We start from the raw sequence: 17,224 nt of genomic DNA on the forward strand, positions 1-17,224 counted from the left end.
ATCAATGACTCTCATCATTGATGTTTCTCTCTTTCTTCCTCTCCCTTCCTCTCTCTGAAATCAATATATATCGAAAAAAAATCAGTAAGAACATTTTAAAAAATATATGCATCTTTATTGATTTCAGAGAGAGGAAGGGAGAGGGAGAGAGATAGAAACATCAATGTTGAGAGAGTCGTCATTGATTGGCTGCCTCCTGCACACCCCAACTGGAGATTGAACCTACAACCAGGGCATGTGCCCTGACAGGGAATCAAATTGCCATCTCCTGGATCTTAGGTCCACGCTCAACTGCTGAGCCATGCCTGGCTGGGCAAGAACGTATTTTTAAAAATTATTTTATTTCCAACTTGAGGTCATCCTAATGTTTTACATCAAGTGGTTGGGTTACCCACTTCACATGGGCCATTATAAAATAACTCTATCAGGTGTTACCTCTGACTCAAAAACTACACCATCTCTTTCATCATCCTCAATGTCCTGAAAAAATTGAAATAAAACCAATGGCATTCTTAAATTCATATCAGTAAATCTTTCAGAAATCTTTGAACTCCCTTGGCCAAATGTACTCTCTCACTAGCCCTTATGGCCATATAGTCCACTCACTCAGGGACAAGTCAGTTATGCCCCTTTGAACTACTGACTGGAAGACCCAGATGTCCAGAAATTTCACCTCTAATGTCAAACTCTGAGGCAACCAACTGATGCATCTCACATCAGTGCTTCTCTCTCTCCCTCCTTCCTAATCTTTAAAAAAAGGGGGCGGGGGGGAAATAGCCGTAGCAGGTTTGGCTCAGAGGTTAGAGCGTCGGCCATGGACTGAAGGGTCCCAGGTTCAATTTCCGACAAGGGCACGTACTTCAGTTAGAGGCTCAACCCCTGGTCCTGATTGGGGTATGTTTGGGAGGCAACCAATTCATGTGTCTCTTGCATCAATGTTTCTCTCTCTCCTTGAAAAACAATGGAAAAAATATCCTCAGGTGAGGATTAACAAACAAAAATATATACCTAACTGCTGACAATGCACTTATTGATCATTCCCCAAAAGGACTCCCAACAACTAATCTTTTACTTCTCCAAAGTGTATTCTCTTCAGGGGAAAGTATATTAACAAGTATATTGTTTATTTTTGTTCTCTGTGATAAATAAAAAAATTTTCTTCCACTGATATATTTCTCAGTGTTTGAGATTATGACTTTGTGTGCGTGTGTATAACTTTAATCTTTTTTTCCCACCTTTGAGATATAATTGAGAAACCTGTAAGATATTTATAATATATATGTTATGTATTAGTAAACATTGTAAAAGGAAGATTAAAACTTTTGATTTGGGGGTTTTGGCTTTCTGGAAGGTTAATAATTTTATAAAACAACAAAAGAAAGTGGAATTCGTGAACTGCTAAAGTTATAATTGTGAAAGGTTAACGTTCTATTTATCTGACAAAAGTTAGAGAGGTCTAATGCGAAGTCAAAGTAGCAGGAAGTACAATTTATACACATCTGTTTTGTAGACATTTGGATTACTGAGGGGCAACCCAAGATTTTACATTACATGAGAAATATTGAACCAACTATATAAAACATTAGCACTAATAAACCATTTTTCAGTGAACACAGATATAAGTGGTATACATAGACCAACAGACTTAAAACACACATCTAATAAAAGCCATACTAACAACCCTTGCCAGGTAGCTTGGTTCAAAGAGGTAGTCTTTATTAGCTGAGGACAGGTCCTCTGGACTAACACTGTCTGGTCCATTCTCTAGTCAGAGTGAAAGGAATTCTGCCAAAAGCTCAGAGTATTCATAATTTCCTCAAGCAAAAGAAGTTACAGAGGTCAGCTTCCCTGAGCACTCTGCAGTTCAGTGATAAACACTGTGCAGTGTACAGTGCCAGGAGTAGAGGTGAAATAGCTTTAGCCACAAAAACTGACATCTGGTAATAGCCCTGGGCAGGACAGAAAGTACAATGCAGCTCATTAAAGATGCACTTGTACCTGAAACTCATGAGAAATCTAAAACAGTGTATGTTCAACTAAAAAATGTTTAAATTCAGGTAAATAGTTGGCAAAGAGTTTCCTCCAGTGTTGCTATACTGAGTGAGGAAATAAAACATCCTTAGCACATTTAAAGATTTTCTCCACTGTGAATTCTCTGGTGTTTAAGGTGGGATATGCAGCGAAAATATTCCCCATGTTCACTACACTCATAAGGTCTTTCTCCAGTGTAAAACCTCTAGTGTTGAGAAAAACCAGACCTCTGGTTAAAACATTTTTCACATTTGCCACACTCACATGGCTCTTTGCCAGAATGAGCTCGATGGTGTTTAACAAGGCAGTAGTTTTCTCTAAAGGATTTCCCACCTTCACTATATTCGTAAGGCTTTTCTCCAGTATGAATTCTCTGGTGAATAAAAGGTTAGATTTCTACCTAAAGCCTTTCCCACAAACACTGCAGTCATTTGGCTTTTCTCCAGTGTGTTCTCTCTGGTGTTCAATGAGCCGAGTTTCAGGTGTAGGACCTCTCTAAATATCTATATATGGCTTTTCTCCAGGAGGAACTCTCTAGTGTTGAATGAGGTGAGATATGTAGCTAAAAGATTCCCACATTCACTACACCCATAAGGTCTTTCTTTAGTGTCAACACTCAGGTGTTGAAGGAGGTATCTCTAAAGGATTTCCCAGATTTACCCCTCAAAGGCTTTTCTTTAGAATGAACTCGACTGTGTTGAATAAGGTGGGAGCACTGTCTAAATGATTTCCTACATTTAATACACTCATAAGGTTTTTCTCCCGTATGAATTCTCTGGTGATTAACGAAGATAGATTTGTTGCTAAAGCATTTCCCACAATCACTACACTCATATGGCTTTTCTCCAGTGTGAACTCTCTGGTGTTGAGAGCGGGCAGAGCTTTGGCTAAAGGACTTCCCACAATCACTACATTCATAAGGTTTTTCTCCAGTATGAACTCTCTGGTGTTGAATGAGGGTAGAGTTTTGGCTAAAGGACTTCCCACAATCACTACACTCATAGGGCTTTTCTCCAGTGTGAACTCTCTGGTGTCTAAAAAGGTCAGATTTGCAGCCAAAAGATTTCCCACATTCACTACACACATAAGATCTTTCTCTAGTGTGAACACTCAGATGTTGAACGAAGCTAGAGGTATTGCTAAAGGATTTCCCAGACTTGCCCCACTCACAAGGCTTTTCTTCAGAATGAACTCGACTGTGTTGAATAAGGTGGGAGAGTTGTCTAAAGGATTTCCTACATTTACTACACTCAAATGGCTTTTCTTCAGTATGAATTCTCTGGTGATTAATGAGGGTAGATTTGTAGCTAAAGCATTTCCCACAATCACTACACTCATATGGCTTCTCTCCAGAGTGAAGTCTCTGGTGTTTAAAGAGGGCAGAGCTTTGGCTAAAGAACTTTCCACAATCACTGCACTTGAATGGCTTTTCTCCAGTGTGAACTCTCTGGTGTCTAAGGAGTTCAGATTTGTAACTACAAAATTTCCCGCATTCACCACATTCAAAAGGAGTTTTTCCAGAATGAAGTCGACTGTGCTGAATAAGGTGGCAGTGTCGTCTAAATGATTTCCTACATTCACTACACTCATATGGCTTTTCTCCAGTATGAATTCTCTGGTGATTAATGAGGATAGATTTGTAACTAAAGCATTTCTTACAATCACTACACTCATATGGCTTTTCACCAGTGTGAATCCTCTGGTGTTTAAAGAGGGCAGAACTTTGGCCAAAGGACTTTCCACAATCACTACACTCAAATGGCTTTTCTCCAGTGTGAACTCTCTGGTGTCTAAGGAGTTCAGATTTGCAACTACAAAATTTCCCACATTCACCACACTCAAAAGGAGTTTTTCCAGAATGAAGTCGACTGTGTTGAATAAGGTGGCAGTGTCGTCTAAATGATTTCCTACATTCACTACACTCATATGGCTTTTCTCCAGTATGAATTCTCTGGTGATTAACGAGGATAGATTTGTAGCTAAAGCATTTCCCACAATCACTACACTCAAATGGCTTTTCACCAGTGTGAATTCTTTGGTGTTTACAGAGGGCAGAGCTTTGACTAAAACACTTCCCACAGTCAGTGCACTCATAAGGCTTTTCTCCAGTGTGAACTCTCTGGTGTCTAAGGATGTAAGATTTGCAGCTAAAAGATTTCCCACATTCACCACACTCAAAAGTATTTTTTTCAGAATAAAGTTGATGGTGTTGAATAAGATTCATGTATTGTTTAAAGCATTTCCCACCAACACTGTACTCATACGGCTTTTCTTCAGTGTGACCTCTCTGCTGTTCAATTCGGCCAGAGTTTTCACTAGAGGACTTCCCATATCCACTACACTCAGAAGACATCTCTTCAGTGTCAACTGTTCTTTGTTGAATAAGGTTAAAGATTTGTCTAAAGGCTTTTTCACACTTGCTACACTCATAAAGCCCTTCTTTAGAACAGACACTTTGACACTGAACAAGTTTCTGGTTTTGGCTGGCAGGTTTTCCACAATCACCTAACTGGAGATTACTTTTTCCACCATGAAAGGCCTGCCAACTATCACTATAATTGTGTGACTCTTCAGTCTTAAAAGTGGCCTGGTGCTGATGAAAGCCTGAGATGGCTGGAAAGTCCTCCCCAACTTTCCCATAGGTGAAAGGCAATCCTGATACAGGGAAGCTGCTCCTGGTCACAAACGAGGCCCCGTCCATGACTCCTTTCCAGAGCTTCTCTCCACTGGTATGCCTCTGTTGCTGGTGAGGGTTTGCACCGAAACTGAAGTGTCTCACACATGCGTCACTGAAGAATGATTCACAGTTTGCTGCTTGGAACTCAGTCAGGTGCAAAATATCTTTCAAGTCTGAGACATACCATTCACAGGGATTGGTCTTCTGTGTTGCTGGAGCTGTCTTAGAAGCCTGGACCTGTGACTCTCCTTCAACAGATACACACTGCTTAGAAAGGGTCTCATCATCTTCTGTTTTATGCCAACAACCTGAAAGCAGAGAAATGATGAAGAAATGGTTGTGGACTTTGGTCTGAGGGGCAAGTCCCATTACAAAGATGTCAGACATAATAGGTTGGTTCCACAGGATTGTCTAAAAATAAGGGCCCTAGAGATAGGTTGAAAAAGGGGCTACCGTGCATTATTGGGCCTGTGAAGACCAGAAAATTGCGGCAGCCTCGTCAAAAAAGAACACAAAGACGGTGTGCACCACATGGAACAGAAGCAGGATCTCCAACTCATAATTCCCCTGAAGCATCCAGCAGAGCTTGTCTGTGGGTGACACGGGTGAGCTGTGCACAAGGCTGGTTATGTCCTTCTCCCAGAGCATTCACTAAATGCGGGGCTCGTGTCCATGGGCGACTTAAGGACGCACCCAACGTCGTTAACACATGCTTAGGTCAGTGTGGAGAATACTGCAGAGGGAGGTGAAAGTACAGGTGGTGTAAGGAGGCCACAAACATGAAGGTAGGCAGTAGCCATGAAGTCACAGATGAAATGACAAGTCAGAAAAGTGTCAAGTACAGGTAAGAAAAGTTAGAAATGAGGTGTGGCCAGTGGTACTTGCACCAAAACACTACTGGACACGGGGGGCAAAGGTGGGGTTCTTGGTATGATCTAAAAACAACCCTTATGTCACGCCCCTCCACTGTTGCCACTCACCAGGACCAAGCCGCCTCTGAGACCAGCTTGTATACCTACCCAGTGGAAAAAACCAGGGTACTACCTGCACTCACTATTGTACAACTACTCAAAACCTGAATGATTAATCTTAACTTGCTGACAGGTCACAAGTATATACGTTTCCATGTGTATACTGACCAGTCACGAGATAACTTGTGTCTGCACTTACAATAACTTAAGTAATCTTAAGGTCTGAAAGCAATGTAGAGTTTTTAAAGAGCGGAAAAGTAGCCAGCCACATGGGACAGCTCTGGCTCAAAATAGCCAGTAAGCAAAGTGTTAATGAAAGACAACAGAGTGGAGCAGCAGCACTGGTCTAGAGCAACTTGGCATATAATAGTATCCAGGGAAGTTTATTGTTCAAGGCACTCCACAAAGCTTAGCACTGGCAGCCACACACATATGACAAGACAGTGGGGTGAAATTTGCCGAGCCCATGATCTAGTCGTGGGACAAACAAAGATACCTCTGACAGAAAAAGACAAGGCAGAACATCATCTCAGGAAACTAGGAAAGTTGTGAAGGTCTTACCCACGGATGCTACAAGTGCAAAGATTTCCAGCATCAGATCCCAGTACAGAAGTCTCTGAGCCTCATCAAGGAGCCCCCACTCCTCCTGGGAGAAGATGATGGCCACGTCCTCAAAGTTCATATCCTGTCACAATGGAGAGTTATTCCATGATCAGTTTGTCTCCTAGGATTCCAAGTTTGTCATACCCCTCACCCTCCACATTCATCTGATTCCCCTACTCCTCACATCAGATAAGATTCCAGGCCTTTGTACCATAGGAGTCATTCTCTCCTTACATTCTCATTGATTCTGTGTCTTTGCACAATAGGCAGATGGGTGGATAGATGATTCCTGAGCTTTGGGTCTGGCATGTAGGCCAAATTGCCACTCATCTATTAATACAGTGGGTGTCACAAACATCGCTTAGAAAGAGAAGTTGGCCATAGAGAGGGTGTGAGTGATTTGACACTGGTCTTGTCAGGCAATATCCCTGTGGTCCCCCTGTCCTTCCAAGACACAAAAAACATGGCATCACCCTTCACCTTAAAATCTCAATCCCAGAGCCCTGAGTCTGCACTATCCCCTGCACATAATTCTTTCAACCACACGTCTCTCACACAGCTACATTTCCAGAGGCACAATTACAAAGGTAACACAAACATGCCATGATGGGGACACTAGGATCCTTGATCAGCTTCTTTCCTAGGATTCTAATTTCACCACCGCCCTTATCTATCTCATTTACCATGCTCCCTTCTCCAGACCAGTGGAGATTTTTAAGACCACGTGGCACTGATATATGTTATCTCACTGAGGTTCTATTGATCACTATAACATCACTTAACAATAATAAAGAGATGGGCAAATAAATCACATCTACCCTTTGAACCTGGCATGTAGTAACAATACCCCAATACCCCCTCTTTTCAGGCAGTTCCCCTAAAATTCCCCACATCATATCATGCAGACACCACCAGAAATGGACACACCCTTCATTCACTTTTATGTCAAAGGCAGGGCCCATGAAACATAAATTCATAATCAGTCTCCAAGTACTACCACGCCTGTCTCACAATTGAATTTCCACAGCCCCGCCCTCCTCCTGCCCTGCACCAGTCATCTCCTTGCCTCTCTACTCGTTACTCAGCATATATGGTCCAGAGAGTGCCTGGCATGTTCAAACAGGGTTAAGTACTACGCTGACTCTGATGGTACCCACTGACATAGGCAGCCTTGAGTTCTGATATGAAGGCCTCCATCCCTGACTATTCCTTACTTCAAAGTCACCTATTGAGAACCACATCAGATCTCAGATATCCACAGTTGTCCTGCCCTAGTGCTGCACTTGTTATACATTTACCACTGAAAGCCTTCCTCTCTTCACCTCACCCTAACTCAAGGCCCAGCCTCAGTTGCCCTCTATCCCATGCCCAGTTGAGTTTCACAGATGACCACTTATGCCCATAAGCTAATCCACCAACCTGACTGCCACACACTTTGGAGAAAAGCTGGTCTCAGCCAGAAAGGAAGCAGTAATTGTTCCCCGATTTTCTCTGGGAGACTGATAGGCTCACAAAGGAATTTAACTGTTAGAACAAGTAATTCTGACCTCTTCCAATTAATAAACCTACTAGTTTTTGGGGAGCAAAAGCAAGAGAATTACCAAACACGATTCACAGGAAAACTCCTGTAGAGAAGTCTGCTTACCTTAAGAAGAATTATAAGAAACTAAATTGGGATTTAGAAAGAAAGAAAAAAAGAAAACAAAAAACAAAAGCAAGCATAGGGCTGTTCCAAGAACTATGAGGTGTATCCCCTTCTCCTTGATAATAGTTTAGGAAAATTAAAATTACCCTAAAAAGGGGGAAAATTAAAAAAGCCCTTGAAATAATGCAACTGTTTTATCTGTTCTTAACCACACCTAACTAAGCTGGAGTAAAGCTTATCTAATCAACCAATATCTGTTTTTAAACCAGAACCTGTCTTCTTTTAAGTGGGAATGTTACAGGGCAATATATGTATATGTATATGTATATGTATATGTATATGTATATGTATATGTATATGTATATGTATATAGATATAGATAATCGAGTCTGCCTCAATTCACCTGATAGGGCAGGCTATTATAGTCAGCAACTAGACTCAGTAGCCAAAGGGCTCCCTCCCTGCATGACAGCCGTCTCTGCTAAAGACATATTATGCAAAAAACAGGAAAGACAGTTATAGGCCGTCCTTTGTTTATGCTCCTGATTCTGTTGAGTCCCCACTGAATTCTCATCACACTCAACACTTCTTTCAGTCGCCTAGTAATTGCCTTCTGCACATAGTACTTGAACTCTATGTAAGAGTCTTAACCCAGCAACTTTGCTACTTTCTTTGATGTTTTGCTTACTGACCACCTTCTTGTTCCTAGGAATGATTTATAGGAAACTCCTTGATAACACTGACTTAATTTGTTTTACAGATGAACCTTTGAAAGATACATAGGGATGTTACTGAGTTGGATATGCAATAACTTTCATGGTTGACATAATTCAAAGTTCTTATTTACCAGAATAAGACCTGCCCAACAAGCTTAATTAATTTTTCTAACTCAGATTTGTCAATTAGCCAAAGGTCAAATATCCAATATTTACACTGATAGTAGCTATGCCTTCAGTGTAGCTCACAAGTTTAGAATATTGTTGAAGCACTGAGGCTTCTAGATGTTCTCAGGGCAGCCCATAAATAATGGAAAATGAGTTGCAAAATTATTAGATGTCATACAGAAACTGAAAAAATTGGCAATTATCAAAATTGCAGGACTTTCTAAAGTTGCCACCATGGAAGCAAAAGGAATTTATTTAGCTAATGCAGGCAGTATTAAGAAGCCAAATTATCCAAACCTGTGAATACTCCTCATTTCCAATTAAATTAATAAAGAAAAAAAAAAACCCATAAAAACTCGTACTTCCAATGGACAGGCAGAAGGAAATATGATTTTAAAAAGGTAAAAAGGGGGGGCAGGGCTTTGTCCTTGACAAACAGATATGACTTGGATCCAGTAAGAAACCAATCTTAACTATAGGAGCTTATTTACCTGTGCTTTAACATGTACATAAGCTAAAGGAATTGGTTCCTAAAAAGATTTTTATGAAGTAAACAATATTACCAGTACTGTAGCTCAAAGTGTATAGCAGATGTTGCTATAACTGTCCAAATATAACCCTGGAAAATAATTCCATGGGTCCCAAGGACATTTTCCACATCCTTTAGATCCATTTGGGGTACGGTAATTGGATTTTATACAAATGCCACTATCTCAAAAATACAAATATGGGTTATATTTGTATGGGTTGAGGGATTCCCGTGCAGGAGAGCAACAGCCTTAATGGTAGGTAAATTATCAGGAAAAAAAATTTATGCCCTTTCTGGGTGGCTCAGTTGGTTGGAGCACTGTTCCCGACACCAAAAGGTTGTGGGTTCAATTCCCAGTCAGGCTATGTATGGAAGGCAACCGATGGATGTTTCTCACATCAATATTTCTCTCTCTCCCTTCTTCTCTCTATAAAAATCAATATAAACATATCCTCAGGTGAGGATTAAAAAAAAATTAACTCCCAAATGGAAAATTCCCTCTATGTTACAGTGACTCATTTTACTGGGAAATAATACAATCCATTTGTAATACCTGGCCTATTCTACAGTACTTTCATTATGCCTATCACCCCCAGTTCTCTTGATTGGTGGGACATACAAATGGTACAATTAAAACTCAACTAGGTAAATTTTTAGAAGCTTTTCATCTCCATTGGCCAAAAGCTTTTGCTATACTGATCCTCAACCTGAAATCTTTTTTTTCAATCCTCACCCAAGGGTATTTTTTTCCACTGTTTTTCAGAGAGAGTGGAAGGTGGGAACATCGATGTGAGAGAGACACATCGACTGGTTGCCTCCACACTGACCTGGCCAGGCATCGAGCCTGCAACAGAGGCACATGCCCTGGGCTGGAATCAAACCCTTCACCCTTCAATCTGAGGGCAGATGCTCTAACCATGGGGCAAAACCGGGTAGGACTGAAATCTACTTCTTTTAATAAACACAGCCTTTCTCCTTATGAAATAGTCACCAACCACCCTATGAATCTTGATAAAGGCACATATGAATCAATTTTACTAAAAGGAGACATTTTGCATTATCACCAAGGGTTCATTAACCAGCTTACAGGGACTGATAAATCAGTAACATTGATTTCACAGGGTGCTCCTGGGAGACAAAGACTTCAGAGACCACAACTTACAACTAGGAGATTTTTGTCCATTAGAAAATACATTAACTAAAGACTCTCTCCAATATTATTGAAAGGGACCTTATCAGATACATAACCATAAATTGACATGCAGCAGAGATCAAAGACTTCTTGAGGATGAGAAGCCAACGACATCAGAGATAGACACCCAACCCAAGACATCGACAAGGCCTTTATACCTACAAATTGATATTAAACATTAATTATCTTTATTTGTCTGCTAATATTAATAATTGCTGAAGGTGTATAACTTTTGTATTATCAATAATACTCTTTATGGTTTCTCTTTTGAAATTTAGAAAAAAATGCTTGCAAAAGGAAGGAAAGGGATATAAAATTTCCCCCCCATTGACTTTTAGAGAAAGTAGAAGGGAGGAAGGAATGGGAAGGAGAGAGAGAGAAACATTGATGTGAGACATATTGACTGGTTGCCTCCCACAGGTGCCCCAATGGGGCCGGAAATCAAGCCTACAACAGAGGTACATGCCCTTGATGGTGAATTGGACCCTCAGCCCTTCAGTCTGTGGGCCAGCGCTCTAACCACTGAGCAAAACAGGCTAGTGTCATATTTTTAAGAGAAGTTAAAAGAAAGTAGTTTGTCCTAATAAGTTGGTTATTTCTGAATGCATAAAAAAAGACAAATTAAGAACAGAGAAGCTGTAGAAAGTTAGTGGAAAAATTAAAGAATTTTATATATAGACACTGGAACCTATTAATGTGCATGCACTAACCTACCCCCAACCCAACAAAGACTACAATGTTAGTTCAGATAGAAGCTAAAATGGCTATTAAAAACATGCCTTCCATTACTGCTGCTGACACAGGAAATTTACTTTTAAAACTTCTACTATCCTCCTGGCCTCTGGAATTTTAGATGATAATAGTCATTTACAGCATTTTGTTCTTACAGCCTTGGCCCTAATTAAAACTTAAAAGTTACAGCTTCCAATTGCATAACTAATGGAAATCAGATTAGTAACAGCACCTGAGTGCTTCCAATGGGAAGTAAATGGGCCGTGGAAAGTAAAAACCCATCTCATGGTCAAATTATGAAAACTGAAAAGGTGTATAGTTAGCCCTCAAAGTGTAAATAAATGTCATAATAGATGCAAAATACAGAAAAGTGAGACAGGCAACAAAATCTGGATCATGGCTCTGGTCGGTTTGCTCAGTGGTTACAGAGCCAGCCCACAGACAGAAGGGAAGTACCTCAGCTGCAGGTTCGATTCCAGCCCGACTTGATTGGAGCAACCAATCGATATGTCTCTCTCATATCGATGTTTGTTTTCCTCCCTCCCCCTCCACCCCTCCTCCTTTCCTTCCTCTTTCTATATGGGGGGAAAAAAAAATCTGGAAAAAATATCCTGTGGTGATAAAAAAAAATTTAAAAACCACCACCACCACCACCACCTGGATCATGATAGCTTATTGGTTAGAAATGATCTGGAATGTTCTTAATAAAGGCCCATAAGACTTGACTGCCTCTCATTTACCTACTTTTCCCTTTTGAAAAAAAGAAAAAATTTGGCCTTGACTTCCATCCAAGGTTACTGTCTTGCCCCATCCCCAATGATCCATTGTTCGTCAGGACAAACAGTGCCAAGGAGAACTACTAAGAATGGGCCTTCCTACCACTGTGAGACCTCGTTATCGTACCAAAAAGTTGGCCATTAATGCATCCTTTGGATTGATTTACTACCCATAGGGGGATGTGTGGACAAAAAGCGGCCACATATTAAACCTCACAAGCTCAGGGGAGGCCTTACAAACTCAGAGACCAAAAGTAACCACATAGGATGGTCTGAAATGAGAACTTTTTTCCTTTTTTAATATATCTTTATAGATTTCAGAGAGAGGAAGAGAGAGGGAGATAGAAACATCAGCAATGAGAGTCGTCATTGATCCACTGCCTTCTGCATGCCCCCGACTGGGGATGGAGCCCGCAACCCTGGGATGTGCCCTGACAGGGAATCGAACCGTTATCTCCTGGATCCTAGATGGATGCTCAACTGCTGGGCCATGCCCAGCTGGGCTGAGATGAGAACTTTTTAGCTAAATGCAAGATCATGGGGGGTAGTCTTGTCCTAAGGCAATGTTTTTCCCTAACAAAGATCAACCTTCACCTTAACTTGTCTTTTTGCATCTAGGAACACATACCTGAGAAAAGGCCTTTGCAATAACAAAGAAATTTCCTCTTTTCCAGACCCCTCAAAGCAACAAACTCACCCTAGCAGAGACGACAAATCTCCATTGTTATTATTATCATGTTAATTTTGGCTGTTAACTACCGGGTATCCACCTATGAAAAAAAGTATGTCTATCACTTTACTTTTTTATCCAATCCCAGAGGTTTTCTAACTTTGCTTTCTCCCACCTCCCTAATCTATCACCAGTGAAATTCGGGTAACCCTCTTGGCCTTCCCTTTTGATTGTAACGTATAAGCAAGCTGCAAAACTGCCTTTTTCCAGAGCGTTTCCTCAATCCATAGAGATTTAGCTTCCCAGCAAAAGTCAGTTTGGTAAAAATGAGCTAAAAAAACAACCCTCCTTACAGGTTGGTCGTTTCTTAGGTCGACACCGGGCTCGGTGTCTGTTTAAGGTCCCCAGCCCCAATGACTGGGAGAGGGGCACAGCAGTGAGGGGACACCACTGCCTCAGACGTCGGGAGAGGGCGAGGCACCGCCCCCGCCAGTGTGGCTCAGCTGGTGGGAGCTTCATCCCAAAACTGAAAGGCGGGGGGGGGCGGACTGGACTCGCGGGGCGCGCACCCAGGTTGCGGGCTCAATGCCTGGCTGGCGGGGCACATACAGGAGGCCGCCAGCCGCTGTCTCCCACTCACAGGGGAGCTTCTCTCTGTCTCTCTTCCTTCGTGCCTCTAAAACTGATAAAATCACACTTGGGTGAGGATTCAAAAAAAAAAAAAAAAAAAAAGAGAACATTAAAAAAAGCAAACCGGAGTGCGAGGCCCTGAAACATGCCCCACAAAACGGCGCCCCTAAGCGACCCGCAGGTGCAGGAACCTGTGGAAACAGCGGCCTGTTGGGAGCCCGGCAACCACCGCGGGGCCCGTGGGCTCAGCCGCCCCGCCTGTGCCCAGCCCCGGGCCCCGTGACCCGCGGAGACGCCGCGACCTCGGGGCTCAGGACGGACCCGGCGGGGCCCTCATGTCGCAGGGCTGCGCCTCCCGGTCCCAGCCGCCACCCTCTCTCCTAGTGGGTCGCACCCGTGACTAGATTTGGGAAATCCACGTCCCTCCGTCGCCGCAGCCCGGGCCCGGGGCTGAGCGGGAAGCTCCCCGCACGACCCGCCTCCCCGCGTCGTCACAGCCCAGGGGGCCCCGCGCCCTCCCGCACCGCGTGTCGCCCACGAGCCCTAGCGGTCCGCGCGCCGGGCCTGGGCTGAGGGACGTGACGGGCGCGCGCTCACCTCGGCCGGGCGCCGGCGGGCTCTGCGGAGCTGAGGGGCTCGGAGGCCCCGGGTCCCCGACGGCTGCGGGTCAGCGGGCCTCGGACGCGCCCCTGCGCGGCGGTGACTCCCTGCGGCCCCTCCGGAGGCGACCGCAGGCCCGGGAGCCTCTGAGCCGGTGAACCGAGGCGCGGGTCCAAAATGTCTCACGGGAGAGACGCCGGAAGCGCCCCTAACAGGATGCGCGTCCGATGCCCGCCGTGGTTTTTCCCCCTTTGCGTTCCCGTCGCCGCCCCCGCGGGCCCCCCGCCCGGCGCGTTGCCTCCTGGGTAATGTAGTTTCCTCAGCCGCCGGGTCCCCCGCTTCCGGGTCTGCGCCCTGGGCTCGGGGAGGCGTCGCGGCGCCGCCTCAGGTCTCGGCGGCGCTTTGCAGGTTCCGGGGCAGTTTCGTCTGCAACTGGCCACGCGTTTGGAGACGTTGCCTCAGGTCGCGCGCCGCTCAGGACGGTCCCAGGGCACGAGGAGTCGCGGGGCCATTTCCAGAGAGTTCAGGCGGCCGGAGCGCGTCGGCCGCCCTTCCGCTCCCGCAGCGCCCGGAGTCGGAGGCCCGGGCGGGCTGGGACGGTCGGCCCGGCCCGACTTGGGAGAGGAGGGGGACCTGGGCCCCCGGGGCGCGAGGAGCGCGCCGGCCTCGGGTTCCCGCGGGGAGCGCCGCCCGCCTGCGCCCGGCCCGGCGGGGTCCCCGCGCAGGACCGCGGGACTGTCCGCTGAGCGTCCCGAGGCGCGTTCGGTTCCCTCAGGACCTGGCCGGTTGCTCGGGCGGAGCGCGCGGGTCCGCGGCCGTGCGGCGGCGGGACGGAGTCGCTGCCCTCGGGCCGCGCGCGGAAGGGGCCGCCCAGCGCCATCTCCTCGCCCCGCGGGGAACTGCGGGTCGCTGCGGGCACTGCCGCGGCTCCTGCGCGTGAGAAACGGACGCCGGGGAGGTGGTTATGGACCGCGATTTACAGAAACCGTTGAGTTACGATCATGCAGCTCGTCAGAAACAGTGGTGGAGACGCGCGTGGGAACCGTCAGCGGAGGGTGAAGATGAGACCTCAGAGGAGTTTCATCCGGAGAAACACGCCTGAGTTCAGCAGAGCCCGGTCTTGTAGCGTGTGTTTTTTTCTTTTTAATCCTTTATTCAATCCTCACCCAAGGAAGTGGTTTCCTTTTTAAATTAACTGTATAGAGATGAAAAGAAAGAGAGAGAGAGAAAGAGAAACACTGGTGTCTTGAGAAACGTTCCTTGGTTGCCTCCTGTGCCCTGAACAGAACGGAGCCTGCGACCTGGGTATGTGCCCTGAGCGGGAATCAAACCCACCGCCTTTCCGTGGAAGAGAGTGCTCCAGCCACCTAAGCCGCACAGGCCCAGGCATTCCACATAGCATTCCTATTTTTAAAATACATATATTTTTATTGATTTCAGAAAGAGGAAGGGAGAGGGAGAGAAACATGGATGATGAGAGTCATTGATCGGCTGCCTCCTGCACTCCCCACGCTGGGGATCCAGCCCACAATCTGGGCATGTGCCCTGACCCACCGGGAATCGGGAATCGAACCCTGATCTCCTGGATTATAGGTCAATGCTCAACCACTGAGCCAGGCCAGCCAGGCTGACTTCTGTTTTTACATTTTATTGATTTTAGAAAGGGAAGGGGGGGCGGGGAGAAACATTGCTTTGTTCTTTCACTTACTTATGCATTGACTGCTTCTTGTATATGCCCTGACTGGAGATGGAATCTGCAACCTTTAAGTATTTGGATGATGCTCTAACCAACTAAACTACCCAGCCAGGATCTCCATGATTTCCTTCATATGCAAGGCCTCCAGTCAGTTATTCACAATTTTTTTCTACTATTCTGTTGCGATTTTTAATTATACTGAGGTTATATACATATTATGTAACCCCAGTGTTTTCAGAGCTGCTTTTACTTATAATTAGCAATTCCTCAATACTCCAGTGTTTTAGTTAATAATTTTTATTAAGCTTTCTCTATCCCAGTTGCTATGGAATTGAACATTAACTGCTAATGAATTGGTTCTGCCATTAGTCCTAGTAGATAAACCACATAAGGATGAATTTCGAGACAGATTTGGCCATGCCCTTGGGCTTAATGAAATGCTGAACATCTAGCCAGTGGAAACGGGATGCTAGTGACCCATGGTACACAGTGGTATAATCTGTTACCAGGGGCTGATTATGATGGAGTGGCAGGTATAGCACGGTTTCAGACCACGTAAGCGCTGCAATGAGTATTGAGGCAGTGAGAGGGATGACAAAGACTGTGGTCAGGGAAGGATTTTTCTGAGTTCACGTTATTGCCTACAAAGGGAAAATGGTAAATTCAAGTCCCCATATGAGAAATAGAAAGTTCCATGATAGCCCTGGCCCATTTTGCACAGTGGTTAGAGCATCAGCCTACAGAAGGGTCTCAGGTCCAATTCCCTGTCAAGGGCATGTACTGCAGATGCAGGTTCCCTGCCCTAGTTGGGGTGTGTGTGGCCGGCAACCAATGGATGTTTCTCTCTCTCTTTCACTCCTACCCTCTTCCCTCCCTTCCAGTCTCTCTAGAAATCAGTGGAGAAAATGTCCTCAGGTGAGGATTTAAACAAACAAAAAAATGCCATGACAGTTCTAAAAGCAGCTCTGATTTCTGTAGCTACAGGGCTCGTATGGCTGGAAATCTAATCATTAATGTCTTGTTGGATTACAATGACAGCTAAATATAGCACCACAGTGTTTCTCATGTGAAACTTAGGGCATTGATTGATAAAGTGGAATTTGGAATCTTGGAATGGAGACATCCGGTTGGATGTAGAAGATAATGACAATCTGGAACGTAAAAAAAAAATTTTTTTTTCTTCTAGAAAAAGACAAGCATTAGTTCCTACTGAAGATTATGTCTAATTGAACAGTAGAAAAGCATTACCCCTATAGATTATGTCTACTGAACAGTAAGACACTATAGGAATAATGTATCAATAAAAATACCAAGTTTAAAATGCACAAAGCCAAGAAAAACCAACGATGTCAGATACTGAATTTATATCACACTGTCCTTTGAACACCCAGCAGGAATAAACTACTGAAAGCAGATACCATGCAGTGCATTGGAACTTTTAAGTAACTGAGTTTCTCAGTTACTTAAACTCAGTTACTTAAAATATCTAGAGAGACTAGCTTTCCTCTGCTAATATGACCTGGGGCAGCGGCCTGTAAAGGAAGGCAGATTCTTCACAAGACTCACCACAATAATCTGTAAATAGTAC

General features: G+C 44.4%; 1 protein-coding gene and 1 non-coding gene across 3 annotated transcripts; both read right to left on the minus strand.

The window, feature by feature from the left end:
- Positions 1-1,387: 1,387 nt before the first annotated feature.
- On the minus strand, positions 1,388-14,121 carry LOC107539420 (uncharacterized). Of its 2 annotated transcripts, none has more exons than XM_087826996.1 (3): positions 13,938-14,121; positions 6,241-6,364; positions 1,388-5,016 (listed from the first exon to the last, which is right to left on the minus strand). In XM_087826996.1, the coding sequence occupies exons 2-3, from the start codon at positions 6,359-6,361 to the stop codon at positions 2,648-2,650; spliced, it is 2,490 nt and encodes an 829-aa protein (XP_087683122.1). In that variant the 5' UTR covers positions 6,362-6,364; positions 13,938-14,121; the 3' UTR covers positions 1,388-2,647. The 2 variants fall into 2 exon arrangements, with proteins under 2 accessions (XP_087683122.1, XP_016071397.2); XM_016215911.2 differs by lacking the exon at positions 13,938-14,121 and adding an exon at positions 13,280-13,346.
- Positions 14,122-16,926: 2,805 nt separating this feature from the next.
- On the minus strand, positions 16,927-17,065 carry LOC148091151 (small nucleolar RNA SNORA8). The gene has a single exon (XR_015716084.1). It is a non-coding gene; the product is annotated as a small nucleolar RNA SNORA8 (small nucleolar RNA).
- Positions 17,066-17,224: the final 159 nt, after the last annotated feature.

The sequence above is a fragment of the Miniopterus natalensis genome, chromosome 18 (assembly GCF_054644295.1).
Source record: "Miniopterus natalensis isolate mMinNat1 chromosome 18, mMinNat1.hap1, whole genome shotgun sequence".
In the NCBI taxonomy this organism is placed as follows: Eukaryota; Metazoa; Chordata; class Mammalia; order Chiroptera; family Miniopteridae; genus Miniopterus; species Miniopterus natalensis.